Raw genomic sequence first — 23815 nt, 5'->3', positions numbered from 1 at the left:
AGATCTGCATCTCCCCAAACAATGTAGGCTCAGTTACCTGTCAGCGTAGTTGTGACGCTGGCAGCAGGGTTTGTGGTACTTTATTGGCATCTTGGAAGAAATATGTGTTCTTTGCAGTTTAAGTAATCTTACCCCCATTCACAGAGATCTGAGAGAAGGTAAAATGATCCTGCTTAACATGGTCAATTGCACTTGACAAGACTCATTCTTTCTGCCTCTCACATGAAGGGTTAAATTATAACTACTGAAGTATTGCCTTTTAAGGCTGCTGGAGACAAATGATTGTTCTTTAGACTCTGGAAGTGCACATATATTTAATATATCTGCTTAAATGAAACTCTAGTCAGACTACTGACTGCTTTCCAACCCTTTTTTCTCCTTCAAACATTAATGGACATTTTCCACAAACAAGTTAACGGAACACCTAAGAAGACAGTGAACTTTGGACAAACTTTTGAAGTTTGTCCCTTTCATTCCAGAGTCTTTCCTCCTACACAGATTGTGTAAAGACTGCAAGTGTACAAAAGGATGCTTCCCAATCTGGATGACCATTTACAGGTCAGTAGTTGATCAGATATTTAAGTTGTTTAATTGTTTTATGTTTTGAGATGTTCCTCCATTGCGGGTTATGTACCTTCTTAAAAAAAAAAACCAAAACCATCAACAAACCAACCAACCAAAACCCCACAACAAAATCAAAGCTAAAAACCAACCACCCAGAACCCCTCAAACTCCCCTTCCCACCACCCAGGGTGATATCCTCAGTTTTAGGGTGTTGAGCACACCAGCTGCATCCCTTGCCAGAAGAGCCACTTTTGGGATGCTGTACGAGTACCCTCTAAATTTCTGCTGTGTACCCTCAGGAGATGCTGCTGCTGCACTGTCTGCAGAGTTTACACTATTTCTAGACCATCTGTATGCTGATACAGCTGCTATTGACCTGGAACTGCACATCCTGCCACTGTGGCTTACGAAGAATAAGGTAACTTTTTAACTAGGAGCTGCTCTCGTCTCTGGCCGTGTTGAGTACTGTTATCCTTTGGATTCTTCAACCCCAGAGGTTGGGGGTGAGAGGGATTTATAGGTGTTATTCAGCGTTTTACTAAATTTTCTATTATAAAGTGAGGATCTAAGAATTCTGGTGATGTGTGCGGCAGAAATGTGGTTGTGAAAGATGCGACTGTGGCACGTTATAATTTGTTTGCCTTTGAAGGCCCTGTAGGAAGTGTTTCTGAAGTGAAGAAATAAGATTAACCAGTGATTTGAAACCGAAGCCAAATGGCAGTTGCCAAAATACTGTAGGTCAAGTGAGCAGAAACAGAGCTGGAGGGAGCTGCATTGCTTATTATGAAACCAAGGACAAAGGAGACACAGAGAAGGGACTTTTTTCTCTAGTGTTTTATTTCTGTGGCTTGTTTTCATGGACCTGATTCCTTCCAGAAAGGTTGACCTCTCAAAATTCGGAATGCTGGGGGCATATTCATATGGAAAGTGGAGCTAATTAAAAGCAAGGACTTGTCATCAGGAGGGCATCCAGAGAAGATAAAGCAAAGCAATTAGGATCAATATGTATTAATTTAAAGTGTGTTTTTTATTCTCAGGTGGGGTTTCTTATTCAGGTCTAAGGATGCCTGTGATCTGAAGTTGTTTTGCATCTGACTAGAACCGCTTCATTTGCGTGAAGATCTAGTGTATTTCAATGTACACTGTAACGGATACTCCTTAACTCTTCTGAATATTCCTGTGTAGACATCCCACTGTGAACTCCAATCTCCTTGTATGCAGTACTTGTGAATACACAAATATTCTTCATTGCTGGTTTTACAGATGCTGGAGTGAATGTCCTGTGCTTTATTTTGCCCACATTGATTTTTAAGCTTCTGTAGAATTCAAAAAGCAAAACACTTCCATCAAGTGCTGCAATGGAACTGGAGCTTTATATGTACTTGTATACAAAAAGGTTTTATCATGTTTATGAGTATGTAAGGAGTGTGGGAAGCAGCACATCTTGTATGGCTGTTTTCAGAATGGTCATTTTCCAGCCATTTCTTTTGAGACTGTGGAAAAGATTCAGTTAGCCTTTCGATTTCAGCTTGTGTCCTGGAGCCCAAGAAATGATGAAAGTAAACAGGGGGGTTTTACTGTCTGGGGAGCTGTTTTCAGTCATTCACTTCAGCATGTAGTGCACATGTGTTCCCAAAATGCTGTCATCTCCCAAAGAAGTGTTTGCCAGTACCAAGCTAGCCTTGCTTTTCCTAATACCTAAAACAGTATCTCCTGATGGAGTTTAAGACCACTCCTTTTACTTACCTAAATTAAAGTGCATGCAGAGCTATTGATTCCTTTCTTTTTACAGTAACTTCTTATAGTTCTTGAAGAATGTTGTTATGTTTCCCCCCTGTCTTCTCTCTAGGTGAGATGTCATTTACTTCAGTTCTCCTGGACCAGTTTTCTAGAGTTCGGATGGTTCCTGTTCTTCCCCACCCACTTGTTTCAGTTGGCTGCCGTTTTTGACAAGGTACCCCAGACTGAACCATAAGAACTGTGAGGTGGATCTAGGCAAATTAAAAGACACTTGAACTTCATGAACCTTCCTAAATATTGCATGGAGGAGTGAATGCAGACTGTGGGTCCGAATGGGAAGTTGTGCTGTATCTGCAGGAGCTGCGCAGGCTCCAAGCATCTGAGATCGCTTCTGAATTTCAAATCTAGGAATATTTCAACTCTCAGAATTTCACTCAACCCTGGACATATTTGTACTTCTACATGCAGTTTGTGTGGATACCTGAGCTGACCAAGTTGGGCACAGATAGCAGCAGTGCTGTTACTTTGAACACACAACAATCGGTAGAGCCTCATACCTGCAGTATTCAAAGAGCTTCTGCACCAGATTTTGCAGTCTGCAGGATGAAAGCTGTAGGTGGCTGAACTTGCATGAATTGACAACTACCTTGTCCTACATCTAACAGCCCTGTATGTGCCATGCATGTTGATACGGGCTAGGGCTTTCATGAAACTGCCTCTACAGGCAGTGGCTCTTACCTGAGCTAGCAGGCTCGTGTAGCAGTGCTGTATGAACGCTACCTGCACTGCTGGTTGCAGCGCAAATTTGAGACCTTTGGGCAATGATGGTGGTGGGGAGCCCGACCTGCAGTGGTTACACTGCCTTTGGTACCCGAGCAGGCTCGAAGCCGCTGCGGTGAGCCTGACAGAGCTGCCGCCCTGCTCCTGCCTTCCGGGGGGCAACGCGGGCATGCTAATAAAAGAGCAGAGGATGGGGGCAAGTGTGGTTTGTGTGCCTCGGAGCCAGGCCCTTACGCTGCCGGGTAGGGCTGGGACGGGCGGAGCGGGACCCCACGGTGAGTGCCGCTATCCCGCAGGGAGCGAGGGCGGCTCCTCACCCGCTCTGCTGGGGCGACCGCTGTCCGTCCGTGCCCGGCGAGACCGGGGAGGGGGCGGCGAGGCCGGGGCTTGCCCGCAGAGCTGTGGAGGTGAGGCCGAGCGGCCTCCCCACGCCAGCCCGGAGGGGCGGGACCGGGGGTCGTGGCAGCTCCCCCCGCCCCGGGGCTGCAGGCGGAGGCTGCGGCGGCCCCCGCAGCTCCTCCCCTCTCCCGAGTTCCAACCGGTTCGTGCCGGCCGCGGCCCGCCCCGCCGCGCTGCACCGGGGATGCGGGGCTGCCCCGGCCCGCCGGGGGCGGCTCCTGCCCCCCCCCTCCAGCGGCCGCCCTCGCCCCACGGGCCGCCCGCTGCTGCCGGCGCGGGGCGCAGGTAACGGGGACGGAGGAACTCGGGGGGACGCGGCCTCTGCCGGGCCATGGGGGGCCGGGGGTGAAGGGAGAGAGGGGCCGAGCTGGGCCGGAGCCGGTCAGGCGGGGCCGCCGCTCTGTTCCGCTCGGCTCTCCGGAGGGAGGTCTCGTTCGGCTGCCCCGGCTGTCAGTACCGGTGGCGGCCGTGCCAGGCCGATGGCCCTGAAGGGCCTCCGCTACGTCTGGGCTGCGGGGAAAGGAGCCGAGCCAGGACCTGCTGGTGCTCGCTGGGACAGACGCTTCCCTTGGAGTGCCGATCGACGTCCATCCCTCGGTGCCAGCGGGGAGCACCCCTTGGTGTTGCCTGCAGGTACCTGCCTCCTGGTATCCCTTGTAGGTGCCTGTTGACATCCAGCGGCACTTAACATTGTGGTGGAGTCAGTGCCCGCTGTGGGCACATGGCACCTATCGGCATCGGTGTGCGCTCACTGCAGATGCCCCTTGGTGTTGCGGAGGCCGTGGCTGCCCCGGAGCAGGGTAACCTAGCATGACCCTGCCTCGCCATGTGTGTGGCATCAGGCTGGCAAGGGCGACCTTTGGTCACCTCTTGGAGCGCTTCGCTGCGTGGATGAGTGCTTCCCATTGAAACTGAGCTGGAGGTGGTAGGTGTCAATGTGTAACTGTCCTCTGGGGCAGGGGTGGGCTGGCCCCTGAGGGCGTGGAGGGAGGTGAGGTGAGCCGGGGCTATAAGAACCCACCCTTTCCCTCAGAGGGACACGGGCCGGTTGAGAGAGTGAACGCCAAGTGGAGCACTTACAGGTTGGGATGTGTAGGGCAGTGTACACTGCATTTCTGTTTTGCAGAGTTGTTCTCCTGTGATAAATGTTGTTGGATGGTTGTTGTATAGCAGCACTGGCTTACATCTGTCTGTGTGGATGTCTGACGGGCAGTTGTGTTGGTGGGGGGGAAGTTGGTGTTCCATCCCTTCTGGGGCAGTGAGGCTCTGGAAACAGGTAGGACTGGTTCTGCTGAGCTGACAGATTTGTACAAAGCTGGTTGGTTTATGTGCTGCCCTAGTTGATGCTTCTTTATGTGAACTTGTTTTGCGCAGTGGAAAAGCATTATTGTGTTGTTGGTAAGCTTTGTTCTGGTATTTTGTTTTGTTTTAAACTTCAGGCTCCTTCCCTTATCAAGCAGAAATAGAAGGAAATATTTATGCTGATGAGCCTCTTGTATAACTTACAAAAGGGAAAGTGGAGGAGCATGAGAAATAGGTAGACCCAAATGCTGAGACTGAGAGGGAAATACAAGTGTGAAAGGAATTAACTGTGGAAGAACTTAAATGTTTACATGTGGGAGCTGCTGTAGTTAGAACATCAGTTGCAGTCTGATGCCATCAAAGTACAGGTGCATCTTTTTTGGTGCATTTAATACAGTGTTTACACTGTCATGTCAGTACCGATGTAGGTGTTTGAATGCAATGAGATATGTTAAAAAATAAGTCTAATGCATCACTGCTACTCTAATGCTTTAGGTGTTGCTTGCATGCTAAGGGTAGCAGAAGCTTCAGATGATAATTGCAGTGAGGTTGTCTGAAAAATAAGTAAAAATTTACGTGAAATCTAATTTAACTTAAAATGAGGGATATTAGTGTTTTGGTTGGTACTGCCTTAATTTGTACCAGTGCCTTGCAAAACTGGAATAGCCGAGTGTAAATCACACAGTGATTCTGCTGACATTGGCTTTCTTCACAGCCATGTGCTGCTTGCAGAAAACAGTGTTCTTAACCAGACTCCAGATGTACAAATAACAATCTGGAAACAATCGTATTGCTACTGTCTTTCTCAAGATTCCCTTTGCCTCAGATTAATCCTAGGTTCTGTGCTGAGGGTTTGCATTTCAGTTGTACTCATGGTGTTTAGATAAATAATCTTTTTGTGCTCCTCTGTCATCTTTATGCCAAATGTTAAGATTTCTCTTAGAGAAAGAGCTCAGTCTTGTGATAAAGCTGCTTAGGTAAAAGAAAATAGTTGCTGCCAGACGCCCCTCACTTCTCTCTTTCCTCATTAAAACTGTTCAGTTCGTTCTCTAGGGTTTCTTGTTGTTGTTGGTAAAGGCTTTCATCAAGCAGCTCTCTTCCTCTGATTCTTATTCTCCGTGAGTACAACGCACTGAAAAGCTTTTTCTGACCGAACCTCAAGTTACTGTTTAATTCTTTGTGCTTCATTTCTCCATTTCAGTTGTTTTGGTGTCGCTAGGTTTGCTGGAGTCTGAAGCATTTTATTGTGTGAATAGTAAGGTTTGTGAAATTCTTCCCACCTGAATCTTAAACCCGTGGTTGTTCATTTGTCTGTTTCCAGCATCAACCAGTTTTCCTGGTTGATTCCAAGGGAGAGCAAAACTATTGAGCACTCTCTTTTGTGTGGGCTTCTGTTTCTTTATTTTTGACGATCATGTTTATCTGTGCAATCTGTGCCATCCTTCTGCACAGATAGAGAATAGTAAAAGGCACTCTGGATCTCTCCCAAGTTGATGCACAGATTTGATGCCCATGTAGGCAGTGTTGGGAATAGCAAAGGTTTAGCTTTTACTGTCAGCTCTCGTCCGTGCTACTAAGCTCTTATACTACAACTTGTCATTTTCAGGGAAGCATTAAATAATGTACCAAGAAAAGATTCATTGATATCCACAGTCCCAGACTGGGACATCTTTAACTGTGTATCATAACAGGTGGTTTTGGGGACCAATCTCTTCACACAGGGCTCTCAGCTCTTGTGATCTCTTCAGGACTTCATGCCTTCAGGGAGGTTAGAAAATACACCTTATTTTAGATAGAAGGCACACAGCAGTGTGAGATGAAGGAGCAACCTGCAAGGAGGGGAAAGAGAAGTTAGGTCATGTTGGCTCCTAAAAGCAAACTCTGGGACTTCATAGTCTTCACTTTGAGGATTATTTCTGGGAGGAAACTGACAGTGGTTTTCACTTCTTGTTTGACAATTGCAGACTGTAAATGGTTTGAAGTGTTTGGAAAATAGATGGCTTTGGTACCTAAAAATCTGCTATTTATCTAAAACACGTGGAAGAGATCTGTGGTGCAAAATAGGAGAAATCAGCATGGAGAAGGTCAGCTCTTTTGCTGCCATAAGTTGGAAGCAGTTGGTTAAAGTCAATAACCCTGTGCAGACTTGCAGCAGATGAGGAACTGATTCAGAGGCTTTTTTTAGCCTTTCTTTTAGAAAATACTTTATGACCTAAGAATATGAGAACTTTTTTCTTTCTAGCCCTGCCCTCCCTTCCTCCCCATCAAATATTTAGAATAGCAGAACTGAACTCAGAGTTGTCTCTGTGCCAGATTCTAGGGCATCAATGTGGTGGAAATCAATATAACCTCAAAAAAGGTTGTTTTCTAAAGATTACTTTTTAAACAAGTATGAGCTGGGATTATTCACTGTCTGTTTCCATTATTTTAGTGGTTTTCTGAAAACTTCCTCACTTTGTCCCAGTGTGTGTTTCATTGAAGCTGTTACTTATTTCCACCACTTTTACTCCAGTCAGGGATGAAACAAGCCAAGTGATACTTAATGTATGCAGAGATGCATGTGCCAGCTTTTTTGGTGACTGCATTCAAATAGATCAAATATTTTGTGTAGAAATAGGGGGATCCCCTTTTGTATAAAGGTTATTGCTGTAGGAAAGTATCTATAAGCAGCTTTTTAGTGCTTTGATATTTTATGGCATGGTATTTCTGTCTATCCCAGCTGTCACCCTTGCATCTCCTGTATTTAAGGGACACTTGCTAGAGCTTACATATATAAATGAAACATACAGCTTTGTAACAATTGTGACTGGAGGTACTGTATCTTGAAGGACTGTCAGTATGTTAAAACTGTAAATCACTCCTAAAGGACCTAGAATGTCAAAGTTTGTTTTACATTAGTAGACAGTGTTTTTGTTATTTTGGGGCTCAAGGCTCCTGTCAGCTGTTAATTAATTGAGGGGGGACCAGTATTTCTCCACTGAGATAACTTTATTACGTCTGAAGTTCCACTGAAAAGATACGAAAAAGGAGAGATTTAGGATGAAGACACCAGTATTTCAGAGTTGTGCTCCCTGTTGCAGTGATGCTTTAGCTGAAAACTTGCTTTGCTTCTCTTTCTCTGCAGGCAGGTTTATCACGTGAAGTTACGTTTGTAGGAAACTGAAGGTCTTTTGTCATCATCTGTAAGTATCTACCCTCAAAGTAGCATTACACATGTAAACTATAGGTGGGCTTTTTTCATGTCTTTATAGTATTTAATCCTTGAAATTCTATGTTGTAGCTTTCTATCCTACAGGGTAAAGGAAATAAAAATCACACATTTGGTTAGTGACAGAGCCAGAAACAGGACATGGGTTTTGCAATTATCACAGGCAGATTGCTCCCTATACTGAGAGAAGGCAGGTTAACTGTGTGCAGGACACAGTATCACTGGAGTCATCCAAACTCCAAAGCAATTTAGCCTGGGAAACCTCTAAAGCCTTTGCTAGATTTTAGAGGTATCTGTCCCTACATTCACAAACCAGTCTTGAGAAGGTGTGAGGACAGTAAGTTATTTATAGCCATAAATACGCAGGTGATGGATCTTGCCATGTGAGGGAGAGTAAGGTACTTATGGAGTCAAGAAGTGATCACCAGTTCCAGGAAGGGTGGTGTGTGCAAACTGCACTGGGACACCTCCCTAAACTGCCAAGTACTATGCTGAGATTACAATTTGGTAGACTTTTTTTTAACCTTGAACTAATATTTTTATAACTTTTTTTCTTAATCCTAAAGTATTTATTTGGATTGTTTCATACTTGTAGCTTTTCCTGTCCTTCAAGCCTATACGCTTCACTCAGGATATCTGAGGTCTTAACAGCAGGTGGCCATGTGGTTCTCTATTTGAACTAGGGCAAATATTAAAGCCTGAGGTCTTCTCAAGGCTTATTTAACACTCACAAAATGAAATGTTCTCCCTTTCTGTAATATAGTGCTGATGAGGTGTGTATGACTTATTAATGCTTTGTACTGTTCCTGTGTTATGCAGGAGAGGTAGAAGTAGCAAGTAGTAACTCATTTTCATTGTCTGTATGCTGTGCTGCATGTATTTTTGGAAGGATGAAATAAGCCTCTGTTTGAATGTGTGTTACTCTGTACAGCTCACTTGTACTAGTAAACCTAGATCAGTCACATTTCTAATGCTCTAAACCTAGATCAGTCACATTTCTAATGCTCTAAACCTAGATCAGTCACATTTCTAATGCTCTGTTCTGTTTGGTTTTTGTTTATAAAAGGTTCTGCCTTCACATCTGCACTCATCTGACAAGATGGTATTTCGGAAACCACCGGATGGCGGCTGGGGCTGGGTGATTGTTGTCGTTTCCTTCTTTACTCAGTTCTTATGTTACGGATCACCGCTGGCAGTGGGAGTCTTGTATTTAGAATGGCTGGATGTTTTTGGAGAAGGGAAAGGCAAGACTGCTTGGGTTGGATCTCTAGCAAATGGAATCGGATTGCTTGCCAGTAAGTGTAGAAACAGTATCTATCTTAAATCAGAACATTTCTTTCTAGTAAATGCTTTCATTTGTATGTGCTTTTGGAATTGTATTAAAGACAGCTGCAAAGATAGAATAAGGATGCTGCGTTTTTGTTTTAGATCAAGATGAATAGGAAGAGTGCATTTATAGTGGTACAGCTTATATATGTAAACCAAAACAATAGAATGGTAAAAAAGCAATAAAAATATTACCCTTAGAAAATTAAAAATTGCTGTATTTGAAAAAAAAAACCAGAAAATCTCTGGGAAATTGGATGGTAATTGTGCTGATGTGATTTACTTTTTTAAAATGAGGTTTTAAATGTGATATTTGCATTAGTATCTTTAAAGTCAGAGCAAACTGTTAGTCTGAAGTGATTAAAAAATGATTTCAATTAAATATAAAATCGATTAATAAACTAGTTATTAATTTTTCAGCTCTAGAAGTAAGCCCACCATTTAGGTAGGGCTTTTTTCCACTGTTTGTTTGAGGAAATTTATCCCTTTGAAGAGGAAATTTATCCCTTTGAAGACTGGAAACTTATGGATAACAGTGGCATTAAATAAAACAGCTTTACTGGGATATTTTCTTTAGTAAGACATTGTCGCTTTGAGAGTAACAGTAGAGTTTTAGGGAAATGAAACACCACTTTGAAAGTCCATGTCTGTTTTGTTGTGTTGTTTTAATATTGAGTGTGTGTATTGTACTGGGTAATATCACTAACTTCTGCTTTTCAAAGATTCTCCATGGGAACTATTATCTTTTTGCTGAATCTGGAAAAAAAATGCCTGTCAACAGAGCAATTGCTATGGAGAAAAGCAATTATGTTGCTTAATGGACAAAATCCAGTTCAGGATTCTGAGGAAATTTCTCCTTAAAAGAAAGGTGATGTTCAAATAGCGATACAGACTTGAATAAAGACCATTGGTTTGTAAGACATTATAACTGGCCAAGTACTGTTAGGTTTTGTATCACTAGGCAGAACAGAAATGGATAAAAGCATGTAGTGCATTAACCACAAGAAGACTATATTCAGTCACAGGATTTAAGTGGGCAAAGGAGTATAGACTGTTCTTTCTTATTACTTTTTTATTTTCCTGGTTAAGGGCATAGACTTTTGTTATTAGCAGATCAAGACCTAAATGAACTTGAGAGAGAGAATGAAGTGAGAGGGAAAGAAGAAAAACAAGTTACTGAAGAAAAACTAGGCAGAAGGGAATTGCAAGAGAAGGGATGAAGGAAAACCCTCTCCCTGGAGACAGAAGTCTCTGGCTCACTTTCTGACAAAAGCCTCAGCTTGCTTTCTTGTATGTCAGCACCATGCTAGTTTCCAGATTCTCAGTGCCCTCTGTCTTGCCACTGTAAGCAGCTGCCAGTAGTGTGCTTTATAGCAAATAGGAACTTCTGTGACTGAATAATACATATAAAAGCTGCTATTGTAATTGATTTTGGTATGGAATTACAAAATTGCTTGAAATTTTGATAGTGTAGGAAAACTGTTGTCTCGCAGGTGTACTTTTATTCTTGCAGTTTGGGATTAGTTTAGACATTCCTATATTTAATGCCTTCAGAGAAGTACAGTGAGAGCCTTTTAATTGCATTGATGTTATCAGAGTAGACTAAAAACAAAATGTAAGTTCCCTGCTTTACGTGGAATGGGAGATCCCACTGTCTTTCCAAACCAGGGTCTGACCTTAGTAATAACTTAAGGTAAACTCATTGAAGGGACACTGTAAGTATCAGAACATCTACATAAAACTAGAATGCACTTGACAAGTTACAACTTTTTCATGTAGTTCATACTGAGCCTTTTTCAGACCCAGTCACTAGTGTAATGAACATATATGTTTTCAGTGCAAATGTATTGGTACAACACATTGCAAAGTTACACGCTTTTCAAGAACACAGGGAAAGAGAACTTGCTTCTGTTCTTATTTCTGTTATTGCAGGTTGTAGCATTATAGGTCAGGTTTTGTGTCTCAACATATGTAAAGTAGATGAACAGGCTGTTTGAATTTTCCTTTATTAGCATATTTTTATGTATGTGAAAAGATTATCTATAACCTAATAGTTTGGCAGTCTCCCCAAGCAAGCTGATTTCAACAGCAGTATTGCTTGTGTGAACGCTAGTAACCGGGCAGCTTTACCCCAAAGCTTTTCTGTACACCCCTTGCCTTTTAATGTTCCTAACTTGACTCTTTTAGTGTTTGTTGCTCTTTCCTTTCTCCTCTGTTTTGGTCTCCAGTCTCTGATCTAGTTATCCAAAGACATATTTTCAAATATTGGTACTCTTAAAGCAATACATGTTGTATGCAGAAAATACTGATTAGAACGTGTTTGTTTAGTGCATTCTCTGTCTCATAACTTTCTCAGTAGTTAATTTCTTCCTTCAAAGTGTTTGATATTATGTTACAAGTTGCTTAGCTTTAGTTTTCAGCTGGTGAATAATGTTATCTTTCAGTGCTATATTTTTGAAATGCCCCTGAATTAGCATGGTGTATGCCTAGAGCCTGCAGTCTAATTAGAGATTTTCTTTTAAGCCTGTACCATGATATGGTCTTTTTGCCATTGATTCAAGAGATTTCCACTCTTAATTAAGGCTCTTCTACGAGCTCTGTCCAACTTAGAATCGCAGTTATGGTAGATTTGCAGCTCTGCACACAAAATAAGTTAGTGTCCATTTTCTTAAGGAAGGCTTTCTCATTGATAGCACTGGAAATGTATTAGCTAGCTTCTGTAACAAGTGGAAGGTAGGTCCAGTGACTTTGCTATATTAGCACTGTAATTTCACCAAAAAGAAGAAAATGTCTTTACATGTATGCCAGCTGGCACAGGAAAAGGTTCTGTGTGTCTTCTACGTGTGTACATTTTCTGAGGTAGCTGATGACGCCGAGTCCTTTCACATTTGCTGTATTGATATCCTTTCTACAATGTTTACTTCTGACTTCTGTGAGAGCTAAACTTAGACTGGAGACATGGAAACCCAGTACAGCACCTTGTTTATTGAGATGGATTTCCTAGCTGTCTGGTGTTTGATTTCTGTCCTCTTGCTCACAGCACAGACAGCGCTGCTAAGGGCAGTGTTCAGCCCCAAGCTGGACTGCTCAGCTGGAAAAGGGAGCAAGACAGAGACCTGGTTGATCTCTTCCTTGCAGAATGACTTGAGTTATAATTTCCTGTCATGTGGCCTTAAAGTGTGTCTGAAGAAATGTTCCTAAAACAGTGAAAGAAAAGCATTAGTGTTCTTGTATAGAGCAATGTTGAGGCCTCTGCAATATCAGGTGTCATAACACTGATCAGGCTCTAGCAGATGGGGCACATGGCTTCATGGATGGTGGAGGGCTTGTTGCATAGGAAGAAAATGAAAGATCTTAGCATGTTTCCCCTACTAAGACAGTCCAGAGGAGGAAATTTTTGTTGCTCAAGATCATGTGTTTCTCCTGCACCAAGTGTTCTTAATTTTATGTCCATTTGGAGCCTGAAATTACATTTGATCCATGTTACATTAGTTAAAAGCAAACAGACAAAGACCTTGGTGCCTGTACCTGGCATTACCGCTGTTATTAGTAACAGTTGATTTCAGAGTATTTTGCATAGGAGGAGACACCAGCAGTATGTTCCCCATTCCTACTCCCCTGTATTAATGGAGGAAGAACAAAGGGAAGATCGAAAGGCATGTCTTGATAAATTAATGGTGTGTTTCTGCTGATCTGAGGCATTCAGGTAAATATTTTAAAAAGCTTAGTTTTGTTTTTTCAAGCAATATTTTTACAACTTAAAAAAAAAACCTTTGCAGCATCTACACATTTTCAGACAAAACCCTCATGCATATGTAGCCCCCACTGTAAACTATGGAAGGTATACATAATTTGTGGGAAGGGGAGGAGGTGTCCCAAAGATATCTCTGAAGAGGAGCCCAGTTCTGTTAATAATGTTATCAGAAAGGAGCAGTCTTTTCAGTCAGTTGGGAGTGGGCTGCTGCTCAGTGTAAAGAGGATTTTTCTGACCTATAGTCTTATCCAAAGTGCAAACATTTGGAGAATATTATATGTATTATGACCAGGTTTTAGCAATGCATTTAATATACAGCAAATATTGTGTTCTGTCCAGTGGATTTTATGTCCAGTCCATGAGCATTGCTTCTACTCTACAGATTCAACAGGCTCGGACAGATACCAACAAGTAGGATGGGTCAGATTAGGGTGATAAGAAAAAGAACTCTGTTGTCCAGTGCTGTTTGTTTAGCAAAAGGTTTTGTGTGTGTATGAGGTGAAGGAGGGAGGACCCCTGAGATGACCAAGTGGAGACAGGGAGCGCGAGTTTTCTTCCTGTGGGAAGATGGAGGACGAGAGCGTTGGTTGTTGATGCCAGTTAAACAGAACAACTTTGTGCTTGTCAGGGGGTCAGAAGATTGGGATAGTTACAAAGATCCTGTGAGTGCAGCAGACAACTGGTTTTCACACCTCAGGAAGGATTCGCTGTTACAGATGGGTCTCACTGAGGGTAGTCTTTTATTAAGAAAAAAATATTTATGAAAATATCAATATACAAAAGTTTCCAGTTGGGAATTCTCCCTCTTTGGTCTCTGCATGAAGATCTTACATGCCTATGAACAGCACATCTCTTTCTGCTACTTCTTCCCATCTTGTCTGGGGATCTTCTTAACTGTTTCCCTGCAGAGCCTGATATTACTGAATGCCAAGTCTTGACAGTGTGTGTGCAGAAGAGCAGTGGCTGTCCCTGTGCTGGCCTCTAAGTCTTTCTACCTAGGGTTAGCTGCCATTCTTATAGAATGGGCTGGTCACTTCTGCTTTTTGTAGAATTTGGTCTAGTTTTAAGATACATAATTTGGAAGAAAAAACACCAAAACCCAAGGGGCTTTTGCTAGTAAAAGAGGTAAATGTTTATCAATGCCTTTAAATATTATTCTAATACCAGTCCTAGCCCCTGGACTTGCTTGGTAAACTGAACAAAATGCTGACTTTAAAAGCCTTTTTCCATGCTTACTATTGAGGGTTGCCCCTGGGATTTTATTTTTATATTGTTCACATTACAATGAGAAATACATTATCAGTGGAAGGATCTTTCTGAAAGAGAGTCAGCTAACGAAAAGCCTTATGCTGCCTGAAGAGCTGTTTCCTATGCAGCTGTACGTAGGCTCCTACATTCTTCAGAATGTCCACTTTGAACAAAAGCCACAGGGCAGGAGTTCACAGGGCAAGTCTCAGTCCCATTCTGGGAAAGTTGGATATTCAACTAGAATTAACTGCCTTGAACCCATTGTGCTTAAATGAATACTTGTAGAGAATAACATGTTTGTGTACAGTGAACTCTTGAGCAAATACCATGGTGATAAAGAAAGGTACTGTGCCTGGTGGAAAAAAAGAAAGAATGCCATCTCTTTGGGAAACAGAGAAAGAGAAGGAATACAAGGCAGGGAAAAGAACAGAGATGCTGGCTGTCACAGGGGTTTTCTTTTGTGACTTTTATTTTCTAGCAGGATGATGAGGGAAGTGTGAAAGTAGGGCCTATTGTGAAGGGGAAGATGGAGCTGTTTTTCTTCTCGTCCCAGAGACCCATAATAACTATTTTAATACTTATCCTGGCACTCTTTCTTATAAACAGAGCCATTGCTGAGTGGCCAGATCTCTTGCTGTGTGAGATGGCACTTTAATACTGAGCTTATTGGAGCAGGTTTTCCAATTTTGCACAGGTTGTTTTCCATGTCAGAGCTAAAAGATCTCTTTGTACTTTTTGTTCTCCTTTGGGATTATTTTTCTAAGTGGGAGAAGCTGGAAGAGTATCACCTTGGACCCTGCCAGAGATGCTTTTGATGGTGTTCCAGAGGAGAGTGTCCTTGTCAGATTATGAAGACATGTTTTTCAGCTCTGCGTCTCCCTTGTTCTGGCTGGGGTGTCAGAGGGTCTAGCTTCATTTCAGATCCTCTAGTAGCAGTCAGTGCACTGTGTACCAGTACCATCACTCCAGGTTAGACAAAGACCTTCTTGGAAGTAGCTGTGTCAAAACAGAGAGAGCAGGTGGAAGGGAAACACTGTTTGTTTTAGGAAGGTAGTGGGTCAGAAATGAAGAACAGAAAGAGTGTGAATTCCTTTACTTAATTGAATTATGTTATCACTACCTAATGTTCTTTTAGTGTAGAAGAATATTTTATGTAATAAAGATTCAATCCTTTGTTTATTTTTAAATCCCATGGTTTAGGAAATTTACCAATCGTAATTTGCAAGTTCTAGAATCAGCAACAATCTCAGCTTTTGTTCTTGCCAAGTTACTCTGCCCAACTTATTCTTGCCAGCTTTCATTTCCACACCATGCTGACTGTTGAGCAGAAGTAAATGCTTATATCTTCATTTTTCATTGTTTCCAAAATCCAAATAAACCCTGCTTCCAAGTAAGAGTTTTCTTGATTCTTCTTTAACCCTATTCTTTGCCTGGATAAGCCCCAATGCCAACTTGCTTCCCTTCACGTTCCCTAGGCAGATAGCTCTTACGCAGGGCAAAAGTTGTGCCCTGCCTTTCTGTGGAGAATTGTTTCACTTAACAAACTGTGCTCCTGCTTGACAGAACTGGTTGTCTCATAGCCAGTAACTACATGAAAACCTTGCGTGCATTCCCAGCTGCTAGATTCTATGCAAACCTAGGCAAGCACCGTCCTCAGCTCCAGCTGTTGTCCACTACCTATCACTTCTCTGGGCTCACTTCCCATCTGCTGGGAATCTCAGTGAGTCAGGGATGACCAACCTTAACAAACAACAGAATCCAAAGTTACTGCTTTTGCAGATTGTATTGACTATGGAGTGCATATTGCTGTGAATTAGATACAAAAGTGGTGAGGTGGGTTTTTTTTGTTGTTATTGGTGTTTAAATAATTTAATTCATCTGTGTCTGACTTCTAATCTCAGAGCTGCTGAGTTTAGGATCTTGGGGCTAACATATAAGTCGATGTATGAGTGTTTGGAACTGCAGGGTTTCAGATGAGAGATTGTTTTTTGCAAGCCAAGTCCCTTCCTGGTTGCTTATTTATGCATGAAAACAAGCTTGCATGCTGCTTCAGACTAAAAGGTGTATTCCGGGTCACACAACTGAAAATAAGTGCTTGTTCTACCACTTCTGTGAGGAGAGAACTGCCTGAGTAGAGTCAGAGTACAAATGTTGCCTGCACTTTGCTCTTGTTTTGAAGAACTAACCAACCAAGAAGTACTGGGGGGACAAAGAAAAGGAGAAACTTCTGAACTTCATGAATGTTGCTCTGGATTTTCTCAATAAATGCCTTTTATTTTCTGTCATTTTGCAGCAGAAACAAAGATAGGTAGTAAACAGTTATTTTTGTAAAATACTGATTAACAATTTTTAATTCCCTAGAACATCAGGGGGGCATAGTGTTTTATCTATAATATCATCAGATATTTCCTCTGTGTAAGCACCAGGTGACATTCTTAACATGGTTATGTTCAAAAGTCACTATTTTGTATTTCAGGATTATAAACCTTATTTTAAATTAAGATGAATAGATAATGTCTTTCTGAAGCATGGTTTTTGGCTTTTGCCAAAAAAACACCTGCTTGGTTAAAGCCTGGCTGATGGTCTAACTCTTTTTGGTACCTAAAGATGACTCTTTCGGAATGTTTGTACAAGTTCTTAGGTGTGTACTGACAGTGCTGTACCCTAGTACGTATGTACCATCCTATGTTTACAGAATGTGTTGCTGGCTCTCTCCCTCCCAGCCCTGGTACCATTCTGTGGTCTTGATGCTGTCAGTTTCTCCTTGAGCAAAAACCTTGCAAGCCTGATTTTGTGTGCTTTTATAACTGACTCTTTTAAAGAACCCTGGAAAAATGAGTATTCTGAATTGTACAATTATTGTAAGAAACATTTCCAGAGACTGATATTTTTTATAAGTTCTTCCTGATGCTTATAGTTACTATGAATGTTTTTCTTGCTTTTCCTCTAGGTCCTGTCTGCAGTATATGTGTATCGTCTTTTGGAGCAAGACCAGTGTCAATCTTCAGTGGCTTTATGGTGGCTGGGGGCCTCATGATGAGCAGTTTTGCCCCTAACATATACTTTCTATATATTTCGTATGGGATTGTTGTTGGTAAGAAAAACCTTTCCTTCATGTAGAGACTTATTCTTTGTTGTATTGAGACTTGTTAATGAATCTGAAAGGAGAAACTGATTCACAGAGACAAAGTGAAGTCTGGGACTTGATTTATCAATGAATATTTTGGGGTGGGGAGGGGTGTCAGAGGTAGACTTTTGCCATGTAGTGGTAGATAAAAGCAATGTATATGTTCATCAGGGTTTGAAAGCAGTTTGTCCTCCTTTGACATGATAGAGATAGAAAAGCTGAGGTTTTTCCTAAGGGTTGGAATTAAGGTCTTCTGCAGGCAGGAATGAAGTGCCAGTTGTAAAGGAATAACAAGTTTTGTGGAATTTTGTCATGTACTCATTCTAATATGATAAATTAGAGATCATTAGGGAGCAATGTTGTTCTCTGCATAACAGGATTGAACTGAAAGCACTGTGCTAGAATCATGAAAGTGCTGTTGTCCTGGTAGGTGACCCTCTGTGCTGCAGAGGGCTGCTGTGGATGTTTCATCATATTCCTGGTGTAAGGAATCCAAGCATGCTGCTGGCCTGCAGGGACCCAGCAATGTGCTGGCTCAGGCACAGTGCTGTATGGATACTGCCCCTGGACTGAAAGCCATGTAACCCTTCCACACAGCATGCAGCCTGAGCTGTTGAGCTCCTCAAACCCATCCTGCTTCATGCAGGTTCTGCAGCCAGGGATGGAAGAGGGAGAGAGAGGTGGGACAATGCAGGCATCCTAATGGCCTTGTCTGTGAGGCCAGAGTGGCTCATCCTGAGCCAGAGTTAGAAGGTACCTCTGTGCCCAGGATACACTACTGTATTATCTGGGGAATACAAAGGGGCATTCATTTCCCATAGCATGTTGCATGCTTTACTTCTAACTATTTTTCTCAAGGGCTTGGATGTGGCCTTTTGTATACCGCAACAGTTACCATCACTTGCCACTATTTTGACAAACGCAGAGGCCTTGCACTTGGTCTGATTTCAACAGGTATGACTTCTAATTGTCATTCTTTCTAACTTGTCAACTCTGATACAGCTACTGTTGCCAGGGCAAGAAAAAACAGATTGTATTTTTCTCAGTTACCTTCAGTTTCCTGAAGTAGTACTGAAGTCAAAATGTTGGTGGCAATGAACAGATAAAATCAGGCATCAGATAAAATAGTAACAACCCATGCAGGTGTATGGTGTGTGTTATCCATATGGATGAGAAAAAGGCATTCACTAAAATGAAAGTCTCACAAGTAGCTTGGGCTGTATGCCATGGGTAATAAGAGGGGAAACTTTCCATAGAGCTCTCTTCTTCCTTTTCTTTCTTGCACAAGATAAGTGAAAAAGGTTGGAAATGCAGGGTGTAAGTGGTGGATAACCATAACCTCACATTAACTATAGCTTTAAAGGAATAGTTGAAGTATGGGCTAATATATAAAGTATTTTTTCATTTCCAATCTAAAAGGAGACTAAATTCTGGAATATTTCAAAAGCTCATCCCAGCTTTTGTCCATCTATGTTAAATGGATCCTGGGAAAACAAACCTCTGGTAATAGGAGGAAAATTCTTGGATGCTGAAAACTCTTTCTCATTCTCTCCCTGGTTCATTGTGTGATGTTGTGCTTTACACTCACAGGAATTGCTAAATTAATGGACCAAGTGGGAACTGTTAAAGAAGGCTGTTGTTTCATTCCTTGCTTCCTCTGTTGTGTGGAGTCTCTCTGAACTGTTTTCTCAAGTAGCTGTTAGTGAGGAGAGGCCTGGTCAGTGCAGTCTGTATTCTGAGATACTAATGCCAAATCCATACCATCAGAATTAAGGGGAACTTCTGCAGAAATGTTCCTTGGAACCATTTTCAGTGGCTTTTGTTGGGATTTCAAGGCGTTTGCTTTGAGCCCTGATCTTATTGAGCTTTTGTTAATTTTAGTTCTTGGAAGACAAAACAAGTTTGAATTTTAGAATTGTTTTTTCTAGTGCTTATCACTGAAGTATATAAATGGCTTCAATATAACCTAGCAACAGTCCTGAGCAAATGATTTTAATTTAAAGTTTGTCTTTAAATTGACTTGAAACAAACTAATGCTCTGTATTTGTGAGTTGGTCATCCATTGATTACAATGGATCGATGCTCATTCCAACAAAGAGCTTTTTCTTTGAATTGTTGGGATTGCATAAAATGCTAATTTTCATAGTCATAACTTACTTTTCACTGTTTTCCTCTGAACAGCCAGATTTCTCAAATGCATGAGCTTCAGAAATGCCTTTGTATTAAACTTACACCGTGTTAGCCCCCATTCCTTAAACACTAAGCAGTAAAGGCCTGTTTCTAGAAGACTGTTGGTGAACCCCTGGTCTGTTTCTAACTTGGAGAAGGAAGGTGGCAGTGAGGAGGAGAAGAGAGAAAATGGTGTGTGAAATTCTGTCTGTGCTAACTCAAATGGCACCTGAAAGGGTACATGTATTTGAGTGTGTGGCAGAAGGATGGCTTATTAGTTGTCTGGTGTTCTTCATCAGATAGAGGGTTGATCCTTGTTTCTAAAGTGTCTGTAGTGTTACAAATTATTCAGATGTTTTGAAAGGCTTTCATTTTTTTGGATACTCAGCAAAGAAACTGTAACTTCAAGAGGTATGATACCTTAACCAGTTCATTAGAGTGGAGAGAGAGGAGCACAAATGACTTACCATTCCTGTGGCAGTGCATTTGTAGCTGCTGAAATGTAGGTGTTTGTTAGTGTTGAAGGATGTTCTCAGTTCTTCAGTTTAAACTGGTCTTATTTTCCTTTTATAGGCTCAAGTGTTGGACTCTTTGTATATGCAGCATTGCAAAGAGAGCTTATTGATCTATATGGACTGGATGGTTGTCTGCTAATAGTTGGTGCGCTGTCTCTAAATATATTAGCCTGTGGCAGCCTAATGCGACCATTGGAGTCATCTGATTCTCCTCCACCAGAAAAAACATGTGTGGACAAAGTCCCAGAACAATATTTGGTTTACCATGAAAAAGAAAAGACTGTTGAAGAAAATATAAGCATCCTTGAAAAGGGCTACATTGATGAAAAGTGTGCTAACAATGTACTTGACTACAAACAGGATAGCATTCTAAATAAAAACGTATTAAGCTCAATAAATGTAAATGAGAAAGACACGTACAAAAAGAAAGTTGTAGAACAGACAAACTTCTGCAAGCAACTTGCCAAAAGGAAATGGCAGCTCTATTTGAACTACTGGGAGGAAACCATGGTTCTTTTTAAGAACAAAGTATTTTCAGCTCTTTTTGTTGCCATCTTGCTCTTTGATATTGGTGGATTTCCTCCTTCTCTGCTCATGGAAGATGTGGCAAGAAGTGCAAACATCAATGAAGATGACTATCACATGCCTCTTATTTCCATTATAGGCATTATGACTGCTGTTGGCAAACTTACTTTAGGAATACTGGCAGATTTTAAATGGGTTAACACTTTATATCTGTATGTAACTACTTTACTACTGACAGGAGTGGCCTTGTTTGCAATTCCATTTGCCAAAAGTTACCTTACATTAGCAATGCTTTCTGGGGTTTTGGGTTTTTTGACTGGGAACTGGTCAATTTTTCCATACGTGACAACAAAGACTGTGGGAATTGAGAAGCTGACTCACGCATATGGGATATTAATGTTCTTTGCTGGACTTGGAAATAGCCTCGGACCACCGATTGTAGGTAAGGTCAAGATAGATATGATAAAATGAACATGAGTTTGTCGGGACCAGACAGAATTAATTTGCATGCAAGTAGTTCTAGTTGGCCCTAATAACAATAGAAAGATGAAACGAAAATCTTCAGGAAAATTTAAAGCCTGTTTCACTTGAGCTAACCAAGCTGATTGTGTTCTGGTTTTGGCTTTGATGAAAGGCACATTTCATGTCTAAATGGTCAAACTGTATTTTAGATTTAGCTTTTTATTTGTATGGTGTTTTTATTTTACTCCCCATGATATATCTCTAACTTACAGTGCTGTGTTACATTTAACTCCTCACTGATAGGCTTCTCTCTTATTTTCACCCTCAGGTTGGTTTTATGACTGGACACAGGAATATGACACGGCATTCTATTTCAGTGGCTTCTGTGTCTTACTGGGTGGATTTCTTCTGCTGTTGGCAGCGTTACCCTGCTGGAATGCCTGCACCAACCAGAGCTCAAAGCTGCCTCCAAATACTTACTCCTACAAAGTTGCATCTAGTGCTTAGGTGACAACTGGAAAACCCTTTGCGCTTTTTTAATGTTATACAGCAAAGTATTTTAGTAATTTTCCATTTATTTATGAAGCCCCCAATCCTTGTGACTAGAAAAGTTCCATTGTTGTTCAGTTCATTTTTCTTCACTTTTTTCTTATTTTTTTTCTTAAGAACAGTCTTATTTTGTCCACTATGCACCGTGTTTTCAGCCTGTGTCTACTGTAATTTCCTTTCACACTGTAAGGGGTATATTCTACTGTATTATCAGCTGTACTGTTGGTTTTTCTTAAAGAGGGTGGTGTGGAGAGGTGAAAACCTTGAAGCAAAAATGAAGGCTTGTTCCTTATGGGAAAAGGCTGGCATTTCTGTCACCTTTAATAGGTTTCCAAGTTGCACAATCAGCCTTTACAAGACAAAAATTTGCCTTATTAGAGTGTAATACTGTGGCAAGGTGCTTATAATGTCATCCTTAGATTAACTTTTTGTCTTTTTCAAGTTTCTCCAATTTACAATGAAGTGCCAATTGGGAGGGATAAGAGGGGGAACAAAACCAACCTTGTGTAATGTAACTGAAGCAAACTTTATGATGAAAGTAACAAATCTTACTAGCACTGCAACTAAGAACTATGTTTGTAAGGATTGCACATTTTGTGAAGTCTGTTTATAAAACTGTTGAACCAAAACCTTTTAAACCAAGGAATAAATATGACTGTTGAAACCATGAAAAGAAATACTGGCTTGGTTATGCGAGGTCATGATCTTTAGATTGGAGTTGGAGATCTGCTCATGGACACTCAGAAGTGAGTGTTTCTGAGCAAGTCACCCATGGTTTGGCAGTACTGGGGGGCATCTCTTGTTGCACAGCTACAGGTTAGTAGTTTGAGCCTGCTGTGAAGTGCTTAGCTAGGGCTTAGAGCTTTCAACAAGGCAGATCTAATAGAAAACGAAAAATGTGACAGCAATGTTATCTTTGCTCTGTCATGTTTGGAATGGACATAGCAAAAAGAAAAGTAAAGGGAACAAAAAAGCATGGGGGAGGGATAGCAAGAGGTACAGGAGAAGCTGAGGTGGAAAGAGTTGCAACACCATGTGGGCCAATGAAGAGAGAAGCCTTGAAACCCATTGCCTTGGACACTCTCTAGCTGCAGGCTGTCTGTGTGTGTGTTTTGTTTAACCCAAAGCCAAGGCTGGCATGTCAGACAGGAATGCTGTGTGATATGTTAAGTTTTCCGAACCAGGCAGGTGTCATGGTGAAGGCAGGATGACTCAGATAGCTCTGCACTGCCCCTGCGTGCCCTGCACAATAGCTTTTGCTTCTGCACTAAAGACAAGTCTGCTTGTTCTTGTATATAGTCACAGAAATCTGTCCACCTGTGGCACATGCTGTGTGCTTTGGCTTCTTGCTTTGGGTTTGAAGGTTAGTGGAGCATGTTGGAAGCCTTACGGGAAGTAGAAGTTCTTAATCCTCAGTTAAATCTATGGTTGCCTGCAAATGCCTAAGGAGCTCTCAACAGTACTATATACCTCAAATGTCTGCTGTGATTCTGGCTCATAAATAAGATAAAAAGCAGGCAAGTAGCAAGCAACCTTTATTGTCAAAGTGCTATGCACAGGATTACTGTTTGCACACTTCATTAAGGAAGAGCGATGTAACTTCTGAGAGGGACAGACATAAATACAAGTAACGTTCCCTCTTTTGGTCTGAGGTAGGAAAATCCAGCTTGGCTTCAGACAGTTTTTGCTGGCTTTCTGGAATTCACTTATATTTCTTCATATTAAAGAGTGACAAGATATAGATGCAGTTGGTTTGTTTCTGTTTTTTTCCTCCATTTGTTAGCTGGATGTAACTACTCCGTGGTTGTTTTTTCCTGGATTTCTTATTCAATGTGGAAAAAACACTGTGTATTCAATTTAGACACAAATGCAACTCCAGTTCCAGATTGAAGCTCTGAGTATCTGACGTGGATTTGCACCTTTTCACGTGCTGTGTGGCAGCTGTAGTCAGATTTCACTGCATGGATGTAAAAGTGGTACCATGTTTTACACACCTTAAGGAACCTGCAGTGATATACTGTATATAGTCAGGGTAGGTTTGCCTTCAGATTAGTACCTTTTAAAGTCTGTTACCTCCTGCCAACAGTACATTCTGAGTTCTTTAAATATGAACCTTACATTAAATTAGTTGTCAATCTTAGGTTGCT

At 41.6% G+C, this 23815-nt stretch overlaps 1 protein-coding gene across 5 annotated transcripts; it reads left to right on the top strand.

Annotated features, from left to right (window-relative positions):
- Positions 1 to 3648: 3648 nt before the first annotated feature.
- Positions 3649 to 22335, top strand: SLC16A9 (solute carrier family 16 member 9). Of its 5 annotated transcripts, none has more exons than XM_034062320.1 (7): positions 3649 to 3768; positions 7910 to 7967; positions 9060 to 9288; positions 17272 to 17415; positions 18307 to 18402; positions 20191 to 21099; positions 21448 to 22335. In XM_034062320.1, exons 3-7 carry the CDS (start codon positions 9093 to 9095, stop codon positions 21624 to 21626), a joined length of 1524 nt encoding a protein of 507 aa, XP_033918211.1. In that variant the 5' UTR covers positions 3649 to 3768; positions 7910 to 7967; positions 9060 to 9092; the 3' UTR covers positions 21627 to 22335. The 5 variants fall into 5 exon arrangements, with proteins under 5 accessions (XP_033918211.1, XP_033918213.1, XP_033918212.1 ...); XM_034062321.1 differs by lacking the exon at positions 3649 to 3768 and adding an exon at positions 3873 to 4116 and having other exon boundaries at positions 21448 to 21626; XM_005153654.3 differs by lacking the exon at positions 3649 to 3768 and adding an exon at positions 4198 to 4408 and having other exon boundaries at positions 21448 to 21626.
- The last annotated feature ends 1480 nt before the right edge of the window (positions 22336 to 23815 follow it).

The sequence above is a fragment of the Melopsittacus undulatus genome, chromosome 4 (assembly GCF_012275295.1).
Source record: "Melopsittacus undulatus isolate bMelUnd1 chromosome 4, bMelUnd1.mat.Z, whole genome shotgun sequence".
In the NCBI taxonomy this organism is placed as follows: Eukaryota; Metazoa; Chordata; class Aves; order Psittaciformes; family Psittaculidae; genus Melopsittacus; species Melopsittacus undulatus.
The sequence above is the reverse complement of the archived record's forward strand: the minus strand, read 5'-3'. Positions and strand labels throughout refer to the sequence as shown.

Coding starts and splice junctions, on each gene's coding strand:
- SLC16A9 (XM_034062320.1), top strand. CDS start 9,093: ATGGTATTTCGGAAACCACCGGATGGCGGCTGGGGCTGGGTGATTGTT. Junction 17,416..18,306: donor TTCGTATGGGATTGTTGTTG/GTAAGAAAAACC, acceptor ATTTTTCTCAAG/GGCTTGGATGTGGCCTTTTG. Junction 18,403..20,190: donor ACTTGGTCTGATTTCAACAG/GTATGACTTCTA, acceptor TTCCTTTTATAG/GCTCAAGTGTTGGACTCTTT.